Here is an 18,633-nt window from a genome sequence, read left to right as displayed (position 1 = left end):
TGCAGCCCCAGTGTCCTTGAAAGACCTGCACAAAAAGCTTTTTTTTTTTTTTTTTAAATTTTAAATCAGTGCAACATCCTTGAGATGAGAGAGAAGTGACCTGTAAGATCAGCAAATGCCTCTTGTGAGGAAAACATGCAGGCAAAACAGAGCAAGAAATATCCACCTTTTCTGTCATCATGCAGCCGGCCGACTGTCAACATGACTCAGGGGTGGGGGGTGAAAAGTAAACGATGATATCTATCTGGCATCGTGAATGCAGTAATCTTGCACTATTTTAAATAATGTGTTTGGGACAGTAGTGCTGCAGAGCATCTCAGCTTTTGTTTTACAGCAACATCCGCATGCAGATTCCACTAATACACCATTGTTAAAATAGGGTTATTTACCTTAATTTAGCCGACTCCTTTGTCCCATGTGGAACACCACATAAAATATCTTTACAGTCATTTACTCATTTATACAGCAGGGTATTCTTACTGTATTAGTTCTGGGTAAATACCTTCATTAAAGGTACTACAGTAACCCAGAATCTTCTGATTACGAGAAACTTCCAGCTCCTTACAACTATGTGCCATATAAGGGGCCCTCGATTTATTTACTCTACTTAGATTTAGATGATGCCATTATGTTTATATCTGCACTCATCTGTTTGTAACACACTGCACCGAGGAAAAGGACTTCCGCCGCGCCGCCCCTCCCTCCCGCACGCCGGGCCCCGCCGCGCGAGCGGCGGAGCCTATGTTCTATGCGGCACGGAGGTCCAAAGAGAAACGGAATGTTGTTCTCCTGTATGCGTAACAGAAAACGACATATACTGAGGTGCTTACCATTATTTTACCGTTCGTGCATCTGGATAATTTACACCGCAGTACTGGGTACAGACAGGGGGCGCAGCGGGTTTGGCCAGGCCTTGCTCTGTGGTGGGTCTGAGGTCCTACTTGGGGTACCTTGCAGCGGACTGGCCTCTCATCCTGGGTGCGTCCCTTCCCCCTCCTGCGTTGCCGGACTAGGCTCCAGTTCGCTGCGTCCCCACTTGGGGCAAATAGTTCTAGACTGTGTGTATATACACATTTTATTATATATATATATATATATATATATATACACACACACACACACACACACACACACACACACACACACACACACACCTTACATTTATTTATTTATCAGACGCTTTTCTCCAAAGCAACTCACAATGAACTCTGTGTAGTGTTACTAGCCCACACACCTTATTCTCCAAGGTGACTGCATTGCTAGATGCGCTACTTACAAGGGCTTACTCATCCATGCATCAGTGAAACACACTCACTCTGTGACACTCACACGCTATGGGTGAACCTGAACAGCATGTCTTTGGACTGTGGGAGGAAACCAGAGCACCCAAAGACTTACACTGCTAGATACACTACTTACAATGAGTCACTCATCCATACATTAGTGGAACACACACACTCTCTCTGTCACTCACACACTATGGGGGAACCTGAACAATATGTCTTTGGAGTGTGGTAGGAAACCAGAGCACCCAGAGGAAACCAACACAGACACGGGAAGAACACGCAAACTCCACACAGACTGAGCGGGGATCGAACCCATGTCCTCTTGCACAATCCAGGTGCTATGAGACAGCAGCGCTGCTCACTGTGCTACTGTGCTGCCCCACCACATTTCTTCAGTACATGCACAAAATATTTACATCAATGATATACATATGTTTGTAAATGTGTGTTGAGGCTTTGATATATACATACACACCCATCACTTCAGTATAAACTCAGCTTGACATGGTAATACATCAAAAAAAAAAAAATAAATAAAATTTAAAAATGAACAAAAAACTGACTCAGATGCACTACAACTGAAGCAGGGTTAGGAACCCAAGACCCACAAAGCTGTGACGGTTACTATTAGGCCACTATTTCATTATAATAAAAAGTTTCCAATTAGGGAGCAGTGACACAAGTGCTTTAAGCGATGCGCTGTCACTGGGTTCACAAAGTGCCAAGAAGTTTAATTGGAAATTAGAGTGAAATAAAAGGATGAGCAAAGGATCTGTTACTGTAAAGCAGACTGTAATAAAACAGTCTAGACGAGTTACGACAGAGCGGAGAAAAATACCGTTGGGACATTTCGGCTTTTTAATTAAACTCAAATTAAGATGATGACGCTGGGCAAGCCTCTGTGAAAATTAACAGAAAGCAGCACAATTTTTTTTTTTTTTTGGTGCACAAATTTTCCTTGGAACACAATCAATCGTTCACGTGTTCAAAGGAAAAATTATTTCCAGCTGCGTGACATAAAACGGCAGAGGAGGAGCCGAGAAAACTATTTCTTTCTTACGGCCTGACCGTTCCTCAACTCGGATCGCTCGCCGTTTCAAGGGCACGGTCGCTCACGACGTTACCGCGTTTTCACAGCGATTCGCAGCGTTTTCAGTGATGCACGGAGCAGAAGTACCAGTGGTGTTTACCAGACCCAGGGGCACAAGCAGGTCTTATAAACACACAAAGTACCACTCATAACACTATCAAATAGAGATGAGATACGGCAGTCTGCCTTGGCGTCATCAGCCGGCTCCGTCCGACACTAGGCGTGTTGTCCCACAGCCCAGCGCTTCAACCCTTCGCTTCTCATGTCGTCCACCAGCTCATCCTATCTTCCTTCCTTTCTCTCCAAAGCTTCTCGGAACCACGCTTCCCAAGTTCTCATCAGTTCGATGATGATTATGATCTTCCTGTGGGAGGACCACATGACTACATCTGGCGGTAGGCTTGTTTAGACTACGTCTGGGCACACAAGTCCCTCGTCTAGGTTGATCTCCATTGTCCAGTTTGTTCTGAAAGGGGCTGAAGGCTGCCAGCGCGTTCCGTTTCAGCTTGCGCTGCGCTCTTCTCTCCAACACTGACAAAACCTATGTTATTTCATGCTGGTTGAGTAACTTCATGTCGATTCTTTTTACCACCTCAAAATTCTTCCAGGTTCAGGACTAGTGCCCTGAGTACTTAATAATGCTACTGATACATTTATTTACTTAGCAGACACTTTTCTCCCTAACGACCTCCAATGAACACTATGTAGTGTTGTTAGCCCACACACCTTATTCATCTCACTCACTCACTCACTCAAAGGCTTCCACTGCTAGATACACTACTTACAATGGGTCACTCATCCATACATCAGTGGAACACACACACTCACTTACTCTGTCACTCACACACCATGGGTGAACCCAACACCTGCCAAGCCTGAGTATTCAAGATTCAAGGTTGCCTATACCTCCATACAGTGTACAGCAGGGATTACCAGTTAACCCTGCATTTGTCAATGTTGCTTGGAGTGGGCAAGACAGAGTGAACGTAGAAAAAACAATCGGCAAAGACTCTCGTTTCCATCCATCACTCCATTCTAGTGTTCTGTCATTTCTCACCTGGTCCAGACCAACATAGTCTGTATTCTTGTTTCTACCTTCTGGTCCAGTGTAACACTAGAATTTTGCAATCACTGGATTATATTTTTCCACCACTCATTTGATATGGATTATGGCTGACGAAGCAGAAAACAGGCTTATTGGATTTTAAATGCTAATTCTAGCCTCGCACGGCTCATTGCTGTTAGTGTAGTTAAGTTAATTAGCGCCTTAATGACAAGCATTTCTGCTGGAGTGATGTGGGTGACAGGTAAGCCGACCCCCATGGACAAAGTGTTGAACCAAAATATTTTTAAACTGGTCACATCACTTATGCTTATGAGTCCCATCACTTACTGGACTTATGCTATTAATGTATTTAATGCTCTATCATTTATGGATAGAAGAACAGATGGAAGGATTTAAACTTGTGCAGGTAAACAGGGAAGGGTGCGAGCCATAAAAAGACCTCCTCCCTTTCTGGTCCACCGCACAGAGGGGAAAGCAAGACAAGCCTGAATGTGAATTCAGGAAACCAGAGTCACACACAGACCCCACATTGTTCATAGGAGAACAAAAGTTTGATATTTGAAATCCGCATTCTGGGCATTCTCAGGTGTACAATTACTCCCTGGCTTCATCGATCTGAAACAAAATCTCCGTGCTGTCGGCGTGAACAAAGCCAGCATATCATGGGGAAGGAGAGGGTGTAGGAACTGAACAGAACTCAGAAACGAATCCCTCGTTACAGCTCAACCTGAACGCTCACCTATACCATACCAGTACGATATACCCAGCATGCCGAGGATACGGCTGGTTCTGGTTCGTTTCTGATTGCGAATTCATTCTTGCGGTTGCTCTACGGTTATAAGAAGCAGAATCAGGTATGAGTCGAATGACATGAGACCCCCATCCCCGAACACATAGTATCTAGATGGGGAATTAAGTCGTCATTTTGACCATAAAAAGGCATGAAACTCCAGGTTAGAGATAAGTGCTCTGACTGCAGCGAGGTGTGTGGGCGCAGAAACAAACGAACATTGCAGATCATCCTCCAATCAATGGCGTTATTAGTTGTCACCTGAAGAAATAAACAGTCAAAGTGGGATCTCTGCAGAAATTAAAGCTGAGAGCAAAAATACACTCCAAGAATTAAACCAATTATCTAAATTATAAGCAGAAACAGCATAAATCTGCCATGTGGACATCCAGCCAAAGCGCAGCATGTTTTTACCACCGTCTCCAAAATACACTGCTCAGTTCTCTGGAATCCCTTTGTCCGTTGGTAAACGGTAAGTACTGAATGCCTAAAGGTTCATGTAAAAGGTCACTTGGTGATTTCAAAACAGTAAACTTTAAGTCTCATTTGGCAGAGTTTCGAAATGAGTTTCAGCTGAGCAATTGGACACTAACCAGGGCACAACGTGGGCCAAGTGTCATTACCCCATTAGCAGCGAGTCCAGGGTTGTGCTGGAAACAAGCTCATCTTATAGCGCTCGACCTTAAGCTTCAGACTGCCAGCACCAAGTTTTCTGCCAACCACCACATTCCAGTGAAGTATCTCACCATACAGTTCCGGGTTCCAGCACCTGAGAAAAAGCCGCAGCTGCTTTACTCGGCTCCTGCGCTCCGTCCACACGGAGAGGGTAATGAGGAGATGTTGAGTGCACTCTATGACAACCATGCAAAATATTGGCAGCGTGGAAGCCACAAGCTCCCCGGGACTCGCCGTAGAAGGCCGAGGCTTTCGCTTTGAATCGCATATCGAAACGAACCTGTTAAGTGTAAAGGAAACAAGCAAACTGACCTACACTTGAGGTCTCTGGATGAGAGAAGCCAATAATGTGGATTGCAAAATTACAGGAAGACCAGCCCTTCTACTCTTCTGACCAAGAATCGCTCATAGAGTAAACAGCCCTTTTGGCCAGCAAACGTGAGAATGATCAGCTCTTCTAACCAGTGCAAAACAGAGGGAAAAAAGCTGTAAAAGAGTGAGACTGAAAGCGTGGGAGGTAGATGCATGAAAGCAACATCCCCACGGAGCAGAGACAAACCCATAGGGCAGCACACTGAAGTCGGACACCCCGGACCAGCGCTGTTCCTTCAAGACTGATAAACAAATGTCATACATGAGATTCCACTGGAAAATCCCGCCCACCCCGCAAACAGAAACACAAAATGTATGAGCATGACAGGGACTGTCTTTAGGTTCGCAGACTGGAACATGTGATCAGCATTAAAACTGAGCGTAACATTTGCAAGCCATTGCTAAAATGGAATCGCTGCACTTTCGGCATTTATTTTTAAAAGCTAAGAAAAGGTAGGTAGCAGGGGAAAAAGGTGGCACAGTGGTTAGATCATCTACTTTGTACTTGAAGGACCCAGGACCAAATGCCACCTCCTGCTGTACAGGTGGTCCCTGACTTACGATAGGGCTACGTTATGATAAACCCATCGTAAGTCGAAAACGCATTTAATACACGTAACCTACCGAACATCATAACCTAGCAGGCGTGCGATGGCCACTACAGTCTTGCTGCTTTCATGCTGGGCAATTATCTTGAGTTTCTCCTCAAAAATAATCGCCTTTCTCTTCTTCTTCTTACCAGTAGCAGGAGAGACAGATGGGCGTTTCATAGACATGATGGATGTGCAAAACACAACGTAGATACAGGGGGTATCCAAAAAAAAACGCTGGCGACACAGAACACTAGAGTATCGGCTGTTTATACTAGCGACCGCGTGGCAGACTAGGAGATGCGGATCGCGAGAGCGTATCGCTCGGTAGCCTGTGGAGGGAGGGGGAAAAAAAAATTTCAAAGTATGTTTTCTAGTGAATGCGCATCGCTATCGCACCATCGTAAAGTCGAAAAATCGAAAGTCGGACCATTGTAACTCAGGGACCGTCTGTAGCACCCTTGAATGAGGCATTTACCCTTAATTGATTGTGAAAATTACACAGCTGTATAAATGGGTAAATCTTTGCAAAGCTTAACACCAACTGCTTTCAAAACAAGTGTCATTTAAATAAACAAAATATAACTGGAAAGTCTGACACTGACCTTACATCTCTTAAAATGTGCAATGTGTATATATTGAATATTGTGTACTTATAAACACAGTGAAAAGGGACACAAGAGGAACAATGAGCACTTCATATATGACCTTTTAGCCCATTACAGTGGGCTGAACTTCAGTTTTGCTTCTATATTTGTGCATTGAGCGTGACCCGCACAACGTGTGAACGAGGCAACCGTTTCGGCAACAATGTTAAGGTGGTCGAAAGACGCCGGGACTTAATTACCTTCACTTGGGTCAGCATCTCACTCAAGGGTATTACAACGGGAAGTACAATTTGTACCTTGGTCCTTTAAACTGAATGCTACCTGTTGTTCAGAGGAGAACACAAAGTGGCACTAGTCCACGTCACCAAGGTTTGGCAACTGAGCACCGGGCTCCATCCCCTGGCCTTCGGCTCCACCCACCTGTTCTCGGTTCCATCCCTATGGCTCACAGGAGGCATCCGCTGTGGGCACGTCACCCCGGCATTCTCCAGCTGGCGGTTCGGAGCCCTTCCCACCCACCTCCAGAGATCCCGGCATTGTTTGGCCTGCTGCCGTGTCCTAATGTTCAAATGAGGAAATCTCTGTAGCAAGCAAGACGCGATGGGTGGGACGGCATCGCCTGCCAACATCTCACCAAGAGAAAGAAGAAAACTGAGCAGAAGGAGCCTGAAAAAAGGCACCGGACTGGCGTTCGAAAAGGCGAATTTGTAACAGAGCGCTCATCTGCTCTGTCCTGGATCGGAGCCCTAAATGAGAACTTCTAACTAATGCCAGAGGGAAGGAGGGGAAAAAAAGAAAAAACCAACATCTCCCACTCCAGACTCTACTTCCTAAACTCTCATACACACCTCAACTGTTGACTGCAAAAGTAGAGAATAGGGGCATTGGGGGTAACTGCAGGATCGTCCCTCGGTTTAACCGGGGTACGTTACATCTGTGTTTTGCAGCATGCTGCCTCTCTGGCTGTGCAGTTCCACTGCTCGAGATCTCGAGAGCAGGCAAACCTTGACGCACAGAACAAGTTAGCAAAGCACAAAGGAACGGGCCACGTTTCCAACCTTTGACTCAGCCTTCGGAAGCATCCGGATCCTCTTCGAGCATCCCAGTGCAAAGTTCATCCGCCTCAGTGAACTGACCTAATGGGTCACAACATCTCCAGCTGCCTAGCAACGCAGCACCTGGTGCTCGCAGAACTGATCCCTTCAGCGGATGGAGACGAATGAGGATACAGCCCCGCGGGGAACAAGATCTGTCAAACGGCAGATAAAGAGCAAGTGTGTCCTCACTTACAAAAAAAAAAAAAAAAAAAAGGTTTTTAATAGCAGCAGATTGCATGGGATAAGGATGTGTGACCGGAAGTTCGCCCGCTCAAACCCTACAAGGAATCTGGATGTGGTCTCCTGTATTTAAATGGGTCAATGTCTTTGTATAGAAACTGCTGGTTAAGCGAGCAAATAATAATAGTAATACACATGTTTCTTTGGCGTAATCCATGTGGCGTATAGCAGCAGCCGTCTTGGGATTAGCCTGCAACTTCTCCAGGCTACTCATGATATACAGATGCTCCTTGAATTACGATGGTGAGCTGGCGATAGATATTCAGTAGCAACTGTACTTCGAATTTTGATTTTTTTTTTTTCCCGGCCAACAGCAATCTGCATCTCCCAGTCTGTCACGCAGTCGTTAGCGTAAACAACTGATGCTCTACAGTGTTCTGTATTACCAGCGTTTTTTCAGCTACACCCCTGTATCTACGTTGTGTTTTGTGCATCAATAATGTCTACGAAACACCCATCTGTGTCTCCTACTGCTGGTGAGAAGAAGAGGAGGGAAATTACCGTTGAGGAGAAACTCAAGATAATTTCCCAGCATGAAGGCGACAAGCCCATAATGGCCATCGCTCGTCTGCTAGGCTACGATGTTCGGTAGGTTATGTGTATTAAATGCATTTTCGACTTACGATGGGTTTTACGAAATCGTAAGTTGGGGACCATCTGTACGGTAATGTAGGGTAGTGTTAAGGGTAAGAGCTGTTAAATCAGACTTGACTCATAGCAACCCCCGGTGTGGTTTTCATGGTAAGGTATGTTATGAAAGATTGTGTCGATTGCCATCTATACCCTATGGAGTACATTACCATCGTCCTCTTCTATGCCTGCCTTTGGGTTGTGAAGTTGGGATGAAAGCGGAAACTGCACACCCTGAGCTGGATTCGAACCCATGCCTGAACAAACAGTTCAGGAGCTTGGAAGCGCTGGGACTACCCACTGCACCATCACGCAACGCCAGTTCACTACTTTCGTAACATCGTCGCCGAACAAACCCAAAGAGTGGGCTGCGTTCTCAATTTCGACGCGTAAGCCTCGTTATTAAACGGAAATGGACGGTAGCCTTTCATGCTGAGCTGCAGCCCATCAGCAGCACCTTGACACCCCCTCTGGTGTTTATTTCGCCACTTTATCACTTTCCACATAACTGACTCGGTACAAGTCAAAGTAAAGCCATACTCGGTAATCACAGATGCTGCCGAACTGCGGATGGAAATAAGTCTTTTCTGGTGACTCATGCTTTCGAGCACTGGAAACAGATGGCTGGGACCACAACCGAAGCGGAGGGGAGGTGCCTTGAATAGCCCACCATCCCTCCGTAGGTGGCAGTTACTGCAAACACGGCAACAGCCATCTAGTCTTCGCCGTCTCATCTGTCGTCCATATGTCCCAGAAGTGGAAACACACCAGTCAAAGCAGAGGGGGAAAAAAAAAAAAAAAAAAGAAAAGAAAAGAAAGCTTTCTGTACAAACACACACTACAAGCTACAGCTTGAAAGATCTTGGCTTAGATCTTTGCTTAATTAAGGTACACCAAATATATATCTTTCAGAAATTTCACAAAAAAAAAAAAAAAAATACATAACATCTAAGAGTTAATTTAAAAAATAAAAAATAAAGAAGTCAAACTTTACTGACTGCCTCACTGGTACAACGAGGCCTTGCGCACATGAGACAAACGAACGTAAATCAACTTTATTACGCAGGTAGCAAACAACACAACCATTACAAATCCATATTTAAGACAAATAGGACCTGGGCGGTGTGAGAGGGCGTGGGTTCGAACCCTGCTCAGTCTGTGTGAAGTCTGCATGTTCTCCTCGTGTCTGCGTGGATTTCCTCTGGGTGCTCTGGTTTCCTCCCACAGTCCAAAGACATGCTGTTCAGGTTCACCCATAGCGTGCGAGTGTGATAGTAACACTACATAAAGCTCATCGGAAGTCGCTTTGGAGGAAAAGTGTCTGCTAAATAAATAAATAAATGTAAATAATTTGCTGAAATAAAATAAAAACGTATAGTTATTCCGGAAGCCAACGTTTCCAAACCAAAGCCGTCACGACTGCAAGGGAAAAGAAGAGAAGCTGTCTAGGTCCACGACTCAATAAGAGCCAAACAGACTCAAGAGACAAAGCTCTTTGAGTCTTATCACCCGAAAGACTCCATATGCTTGATCCTGCACAGATTAGGGCGTTTACTTGATCAAGGATTTGGGAAAGTATAGCTTGTGCTCTGTTAGCCGACGGCTGGAGCGCCCAAATAAAACAGGACGCTCAACGCTGGCCGATCAGAGCCCTTCTTAAGAACGAATACGGTGCAGCAGGAAACATCCAACCCAAAATCCTCGAGGAGAACTTTTCCAGACTGCAAGACATAAGTGAGGAGACGTTCCACGTCTGTTCCACTTCTCTGCTGCAAAGAGCAAAATCGTGACTGACCACAAAAGACGGATTTCCTCGAACGAAAACATTTGTATGAAACTGCACACACAAACGAGCAAACTTTACACAAGCTGATCTCTGTTCCGTGCATTTGTGGGACACAGTGACATTCTTGGACTCCTTTAATTCACATCTAGGGTATTACATTTCACACATTAAAGACACATGAGGCCGTGTGCAAAGAGACTGTTGAGCAGCTGTACTGTTTTGACACCAGCTATAAATAAATGCTCAAGATATGATAATATGGATTTACTCACAGAAGTGTTTTCACTTTAAAAAAAAAAAAAAAAACAGTATAGGAACCATTGTGAGATCAGCAGCACTGCTCACATGTTTCAGGTTATAAAAGTTACTCAAAAACTTATTCTTCATCACCCACCCATCGGTCCGGTACAGCTCATCCAGTGCACGGTCATGATGGTCTGGAGCCTATCCATAATCATGGTGGAGAAAAATAAATGGCACTAAAAACATTAGCGCTACTGTTGATCTGCAATGTATGTAGCTGCCCGAATTATTCCAGCGGTTGGACCATTGACTTGGTATCCAGACTGCATTATCATATTAACTATATAAACTCGTGCCATTCCAATTCCACTTAAACCTTTGTCTCTGCTTATAGAAGCATGACATTTCAGTTCTCAAATGAAAGGACATGACGACAGGGGCATTACAGTGATGGAAAGAAGGAGGATGACGAGAGGAATCGTTCTTGTTGCTGCGTTTCCATGGATTCACAAACAACTGCAGCGACAACTGGCTGTGACAGAGAAAAGCTCCTGGGCGACAGAGTGAGGATGACTTCACTCTCACACTGCCCTGAGTACAAGGACCCAGGGAGCACCGAGCCCATCTGCACTCCCCCCCCCACTCATCCATACATCAGTGGAACACACACCATCACTCACACACTACTGGTGAACCTGAACAACATGTCTTTGGACTGTGAGAGGAAACCAGAGCACCCAGAGGAAACCCACAGAGACATGGGGAGACCACGCAAACTCCACGCAAACAGAGCGGGGATAGAACCCACATCCCCTAGGTCCACAATACTCGCTGTGTTACCGTGCTGCCAGAGTGTTTCCGGGACTGTGAGTCACCTTGAATAAAGGTGTGAGCAAAACACCGCACAGTAATTTAGCAACTGCTAAATGAATACATGTAAATGTAAGGTGATCGCAACTGTCAACCACAGTCATAGAAGTGGTTACGGACGGATGGAGCAATATCCAGATGGACGGATGGACGGATGGACGGACGGACGGACGGAGCAATATCCAGATGGATGGACGGATGGAGCAATATCCAGATGGATGGATGGATGGAGCAATATCCAGATGGATGGATGGATGGAGCAATATCCAGATGGATGGATGGATGGATGGATGGATGCCTTTGAGGCAATTAATACCTTGGATCAAATTGCTAGGAGAGCTGTAACATGTAAACTAAACTGGAGCAATGAGGCAGCAGCAGAGTCTCTCTGGATGTCAGCAACCTACTGCTCACATATGCAGTCCCTTAACCACATCTACACAGAACTCCCCTCGGTAACTTACACCATTACTCACTTGTCCAACAACTCAGAGGAACAGCGCAAAGGTCTGAGAAGGTCAGCCGAAGGGAAAAATAATTTCCCATACCGGACGCAAACGATGACATCAGAGCACAAGCAGGTGCGATGGCAGCGGCCACGACTCCCCTCTCCCTACTGCTGGCAAAACCCTGCGGAAAATCACCTGTTCCTCACAGCAGTTTTCCACTGTGTAAATTCCCAGCATTATTTTCCTCATTCATCCTAGATGAGGGTCAAAAAACATGTGGAGTTACATAAAATGTAAATAATATATAGAAGAGTCCACAAACATTTCACCGCTGTCTGCAGAAGCCTCTGGGAAACGGTTTGGGTTCCGATGACTTTTACGTTCAGGTGTTTTGAGACCTCGACCCGTCCGGTGGCTCCTTTTTCGGTAATAAATCCAGCAACTTTGTTTGGGACGACAGCTTTGCCACATTTTGTGTGTCTCCTTGTCGGTTTTAGCCAACGTTTAGCTGATGTTTCTCCACAGCGACTTAGAACGTAAAAGGTACAACAATTTGCCCATTTATACATCAGGGTGATTTTACTGGCACCGTTTATGGAAAACTATCTTGTGTTGGGGTACTACAGTTGGAGGTGGGATTCGAACCTGCAACCTTTGGGTCTAAAGGCAGCAGCGCTAACCACTAGATTTAAGTGAAGTATGAAAGGAAGGCGTCTACAGCTAGTTCAACATGCACCTAGTCTGCACTCTCATGCTGTTACATAATATAATATTCAGAAGCACCGTATTGTAATTTGGATTTTACACTCAGTACTGGAGCAAACAGTTTATACACATCCTCAAAATGTTACATCCTTTTACATAACCCACAAAGAGCGTTCGGGCCAACGAGCTTCTCCAACCTAACGCAACGTGGCACTGTTTTATATACCATGTTACTTTGTTTTAAAAATGACGACTACAGTTTTGACTAACGTTACTAGTCATTCATAACCGGCTTTAGGAGTTTAACTGCCCTCGATGGTGGCACAGCGAGTATCGTTGCGGTCTCACAGCGGCTGGGTGGTGCAAGAGGACGCGGGTTCGATCCCGCTCACTCTGCGCGGAGTTCGCATGTTCTCCCTGTGTCTGCACGAGTTTCCTCTGGGCGCTCTGGTTTCCTCCCACACTCCAAAGACACGCTGTTTATGTTGCCCCATAATGTGTGAGTGACAGAGAGAGAGAGTGTGTGTTCTACAGATGTGTAGGTGAGTGACCCATTGCAAGTAGTGTATCTAGCAGTGTAAGTCACCACGGTGAATAAGGTGTATAGGCTGATAACACTACATAGTATCCATTGCAAGTCGCTTCCCCCCCCCCCCCCCCCCCCCCCAAAGTGTTTCCTAAATAAACGCAACTGTCCCAGTTAAATATTTCAAACCAGCTCCTTATACTTAAAGGGCTTTACACGTGCATATTGGGCAGTAAAAAAATATTTATTTTGACAACCCATCCGGTAACTGTACATAATCAGTTATTGCTTCATTCAGATGAACTAACAGCCGAAAACCGCAATCATCTTAAATTTGCATTGCAGTTAAACTTGAAATGGAGACTAATCTATGGCAGGGCATCCAGCCTACGCAGATCACCCTGCCCACACGCGCTAAAAACCAAGTCTTCCGATGCAGCCAAAAAAATGAGCGCCAAACCATTTTGTGTGTCTTACCTAAACCCAGAACCCACCAAATTTTAAGCCGCTCTGCCGTCTCGTTATGTCACATATATAGCCTTCAAAGTGCGTACTATAATCTAAAAACACTGTGCCTGTTACGAAAAAATAAATGGGCAGATACCAGATCAAACTTCGTATGAACATCAGAGAGAGTGACGCTCAACAGTGAAAAATTGTCACGAATTACGTCTCGTTCGCCAAGTACAGTAACGGAAAACCAGGACATTAAGGCGCTTGGGAACGTTAACGATTTCCCTTCAATCTGCACAGTGGCTTTACCGCTTGAGGTGAAATAAATTTAATTCTCTTGATATGCTTGGTTTATTCAGAAACTGTTGGTTTCCCCACCGGGACTCTCCCTGCAGGCAGCCTGTCAGCTCTGAGCCTCAAGGTCTTCATCGGAGACGTTTCACAGATTCTCCTGGGAGAAGCTCAGTTGCCGGGGTGACGGTGAAGCTGGACGGCGGTGGACTGTGCAGGAAGGAGGAGGAAACACTCAGGAACCAGGGCCACGAGGGTGCATCGATGGCCTGCAGCCATCTCTGAACGGGGCTCCTTTCCCTGCTTCCCCACCCAGGAGGAGGAGGAGGGAAAGGAGAGAGGCTCTCCGTGCGGAGGAGATCCTCACGGAGCCATTCCCCGGCGGAAGGACTGCAACGAAAGTACCCGGAAAGACCGACATACTTGTCCTGGAGAGAATTACACACAATCTGACCACGCGGGCTTCCAGTCGGCAGCGCTACCTGTGCCCACATTTCCATTTCAGGTGTACAAGTGTTCCCCGGATTACGAACGAGCTCGGTTCCTAAATCTGTCTTTAAGTCGGAACAGTTTGGTACGGTGGGTATCTAACGTCAGTTAGTCAAATGTTTGTCTTAGTATATGGTATATCGTGCACCTTTCTATGCGTAAAAATCATTAAAGAAACACTTCCAGGTGCACTGAAGCATCCTTAATATAGCAATACAGTAATAAAAATACAATGTAGTAATAATAAATGTTACTACAGTATTTATAATAGAGAAAGAGGAAGAGCATGCATGTGGGTATAAAAAAAATTGTTAGGTTTCCCATCGTGCGTTGGAATTTCACCTTTCGCTTTATTATTTCCACTTTAGTTTCAATTGTGATCATTTTCCTTTTCTTTGATGAATCACCATCACTTGCATCACATTTTCGCTTTGGTGCCATGGTTAGGAGGGTAAAAACAACAACAACAACAACAACAAAAAAAAAAAAAATAAAGCCAAAATACAGTCACACATGAGACACTTAACAGCAACACGGTCCGACTGAAAAGAACCAAGACTTAGTCCAACCTCGGGCTCATGAGCCGACGAACTGCTCTAGACGCACGATGTTTTGATGCGGATCACAAAGTAGCGCCAATTTATTATTATGAATCATTGTATGCAACTCGAATTTTTAATATAATAGGCTTGACCTGGGGGTGGTCTGTAACAAAGATGTACACAAGTCGGATGTTCGTAACACAGACATGATACATGCAGCCCCTATCGGACAGGTTATGAAGAATATTATCATCTGAAGCTCTAGGCACGAGAGCAGGAGGTGAGAATGTGTGTAAAAGGTGGAACAGTCGGAGCAGAGAAGAGCAGCGCAGGAACCCTGAGCTTCCAAAAATAAACCCCCCGTCCCCTCAGGTGTTCATCATGTCGCCAAATGAGTTTTAGCTCAAAAGTCCCCCCCCCCCCCGCTCCCCTCCCCAAAACACGACCCTGGGAGTTCCAATTTCCTGCACTCTGAAAAGGGCCCATTCACAGGTCTCCGAAGGAGGATTAGGACCAACCCGGCAACTGCACGCAGCCTCCTCTAGGCCGGGATTAGTCCTTTTTCGTCAAACAGCCCTCCAGGAAGCGTGCCTGCACATCGCCGGCGTGGACCGTGAGGCCACACAAAGGAAGAGTGACGGCTCACCTCGGCGGCTGCTGGAACACCTCACATCCGGAAGTAATGAACCGGGGCAGGATTCGGTAGCATCTCTCTACGGGGGAGGGGTGAGGAGTCACAAAGTGGGAGTGCGTGAACCAACAACCTACGGTCATCCGTCATCGGGAAGTCTTACGCAATCCATTTCTTTCCCTGGAAACATCGCAGTCGCGGCAAACATGACAGTAACCGGGTTCGAGAGGGAGGCATCCGCTCTGTGCGGACTGCCCTTCTCCGTCGTTTATATCGATGCACCGTGAAAACGTGGCGACAACTCAGTTAGTAGGCGGAAGTAAAGTCACAGAAGGAGCCCATGGCGAGCGCTTCAAACCACCATCTTTGTTCTGTATGAAAGAATTTCACCCCCCCCCCCCCCAAATATTTTTCCAGAATAAACCAAGAATTAAAATGTCATCAGTCTGGGATGTTTTGCAAAAAGATGATCATTGTAACCGGTGTACAGTAGAAACCTCACGATCCAAGACGAACTGGGAAAAGTCAAAGCTCCACCAGTACGTTTGGAGGATGTGGCCATGCTTTGTAACTGGACGTTTCCAAAAAAATAAACTTTTTGTCAAACATTCATCATTTGGACTTTCTGGGACCTTTATCTGGAGTTTTTACATTTTTCAGACACTTTCAGCAACTGTGCCAGGAATAAACAAGTAAATCACTCCTTTCACTGACAATGGTTAAGTAACTTCCACTGCTAGATACTACTCACAATGGGTCACTCATCCATACATCAGTGAAACACACTCTCTCTGTCACCCACACACTATGGGTGAACCTGAACAACATGTCTTTGGAGTGTGGGAGGAAACCAGAGCACCCAGAGGAAACCCACACAGACACGGCGAGAACATGGAAACTCCACACAGACTGAACGGGGATTGAACCCATGTCCTCTCGCACCACCCAGGTGCTACGCAGCGCTACTCGCTGTACCGCCGTGACTCCCATGTAGACACAAAGAATCTGCCGTTGCCAAAACCTGTTAATTCCACATTCATTCCCAATGAATTCCATGGATAATAAAACTCACTTCAACTCCCCATACAAAAATCGTGACACAGAGAGAAAGACAGAGAGACATAGTGGTTACAACTGTTGCCTTTGGACCCGAAGTTCGCAGGTTTGAACCTCACATCCAACTGTAGTACTCTTTAGCAAGGTACTTACCCTAAATTGCTCTAGTAAAAAATTGCCCAGCTGTATAAATGGATAAGTAAGTGTAACCTTAATACTGTAAGTCACTTTGGAGAAAAGCATGAGCTAAATTAACAAATGTAATGTGTGTACATGCATATATGGAGTGGTGCCAACAGCATGATGCCAGTTAGCAAAAAAAGAAAAAAAATCCATAAACAGAGGTTCTGATGACATCAGGATATGGCAGCGACAGATGTGACTATTTTATGAGGCAGCTTTCAGCTGCTCTGCTAATGCTCAAGTTTTGTTTCCCTTGCTCCTCATCTCAGAAAGAGAAAACAGCATCATTTACCAAAAAAGCGTTAATACACCTCAGATCCACAACGTTCATGTCAGTAACAACTGATTGCTCCAGCTCTTATTAATGGAAAAACAAAAAGGAAGCAAAATGCAACTGCTTTCGATCCTATGAATATTATACTAGAAAACAGGGAGATTTTTTTTTTAAAAAAATCTTTCAAAATGCCACATATGAGATTATTAAAGCTTAGAAGCTGATAGACTGAGAAAGTCACCCTCTTCTCTCTGAAGGGATGTCAGGTGTAATATCAATATTTGTCAGTCTCCAACAAAACTCTTTCATAAAATATTAATCTCTTTATCTCACACTTTACAAACATTTGTACACTAGTGTTTTCTTACCATATCAGTTCTGGGTAAACATCTCGATCCAGAAGCTACAAGGCAACAGGTCCAACGTCAGCCCCTCGACAACCACCAGCACCAACCGCTCTCCCCGATGCCCTCAGATTCATTAACTGTGAAACTATGTAAATACGGTAAATTTCATAAACAGAGAGGATGCTACGATTTAAACCCCTTAAAAGCCTTTCTTCAGTGCCTGCTACATTAAAATGATGGTTTTCTTCAGTAGAAGAGACAGGACCACGTTGAGAAAGACAGAGAAAGAGTCCCGAACCCGAACCCAAACCCAAACCCAAACCCACCATATGCAGGTCAGGTTAACATGTCACGTTATATGAGGTGAGCCGGTTCCAAACTCGAACCCTCATCACAGAAGGTCTCCTGCTCTCAGTCCAGCTCCACTATGCAGCACGGGCCCAAAATGTGCATGTCACGTTTGCTGGGATCGAATCCCCAGTTGGGGTCTGAAACCCTTCCCTCTGTGCCAAACAGGTGCTGGGCAGCCTCCTGCAGCAGCGCTCGGTCGGTGGAACACACACTGGGACAACACAGCTGCTGGAAGTGTGTGTGGAAGCGCTCATGGAGCGGATCAGATCAAACCATCATGTTGACTGCGAACGAACGAACAAACAACCTACTGGTGCGGGGTAACTCCATCACTCGGACACACGCACACACATTCGCGCAGTGAGAACTTATTGCACACACCTGTCCAGGCTGGAGACGCACTCGCGCGCGCGCCGCGGCCCCGCTCCCGCCGTCACGTATTCACCGCGATTTACCTGCTTTTTACTACGGGCCAGTGTGACGACGAGGCGCGCGCTCGAAGGACGCGCTTCGGGGACACGAGACTCACCTCGATCCAGTTCTGCGCCTCTCGTAGCGCCGCGTGCGAAGCGGCAAGTAACTCGGCGCGCGGCGGCTGCTGCTGCTGCTGCTGGGGGGGGTGTGTCCCGGGGTCGGGAGCGGGCTGCGACATCGCGGCAACTGAAAACAAAATAAAACGAAACGAAACGAAACAAAACAAAGGGTAAAACGAAGAGGAGCGAAAAAGAGCCCGAAGAGAAGAAGCGGCGCGCTCCCGGCGACACCCTTAAATCTTATCGCTCCGCGCGCGCGCGCGCCGAGCTCTGCGGGAGCGTCCGGGCGCGTCCACGCGCTTCGCTCGCTCCCTCGCTCACGCTCACGCGCACGCAGGAAGCAGCTCGGTCCCTTCGGTCTGTTCGCCGGAGCCGAATCTCGCTGTGGCCGCAGGGCAGCGGCGCAGAGACACAGAGTAAAAAACGGTGTATCTCCGGCTCTTATGTTGTAACCACAGTG

General features: G+C 46.1%; 1 protein-coding gene across 3 annotated transcripts in view; it reads right to left on the bottom strand.

Annotated features, from left to right (window-relative positions):
- The window catches only part of LOC108930824 (LIM and calponin homology domains-containing protein 1-like), an 87,822-nt gene extending 69,459 nt beyond the window's left edge, over positions 1-18,363 (bottom strand). For all 3 annotated transcript variants that reach the window (XM_018746245.2, XM_018746248.2, XM_018746246.2), the window contains exon 1: positions 18,170-18,363. In XM_018746245.2, the coding sequence (XP_018601761.2) occupies positions 18,170-18,292 (123 nt within the window). In that variant the 5' untranslated portion in view covers positions 18,293-18,363. The remainder of the gene's footprint in view (positions 1-18,169) is intronic.
- Between the last annotated feature and the right edge of the window lie 270 nt (positions 18,364-18,633).

Source organism: Scleropages formosus, chromosome 5 (assembly GCF_900964775.1).
Source record: "Scleropages formosus chromosome 5, fSclFor1.1, whole genome shotgun sequence".
Taxonomy (NCBI): Eukaryota; Metazoa; Chordata; class Actinopteri; order Osteoglossiformes; family Osteoglossidae; genus Scleropages; species Scleropages formosus.
This window is presented reverse-complemented; position numbering and strand designations above follow the sequence as displayed.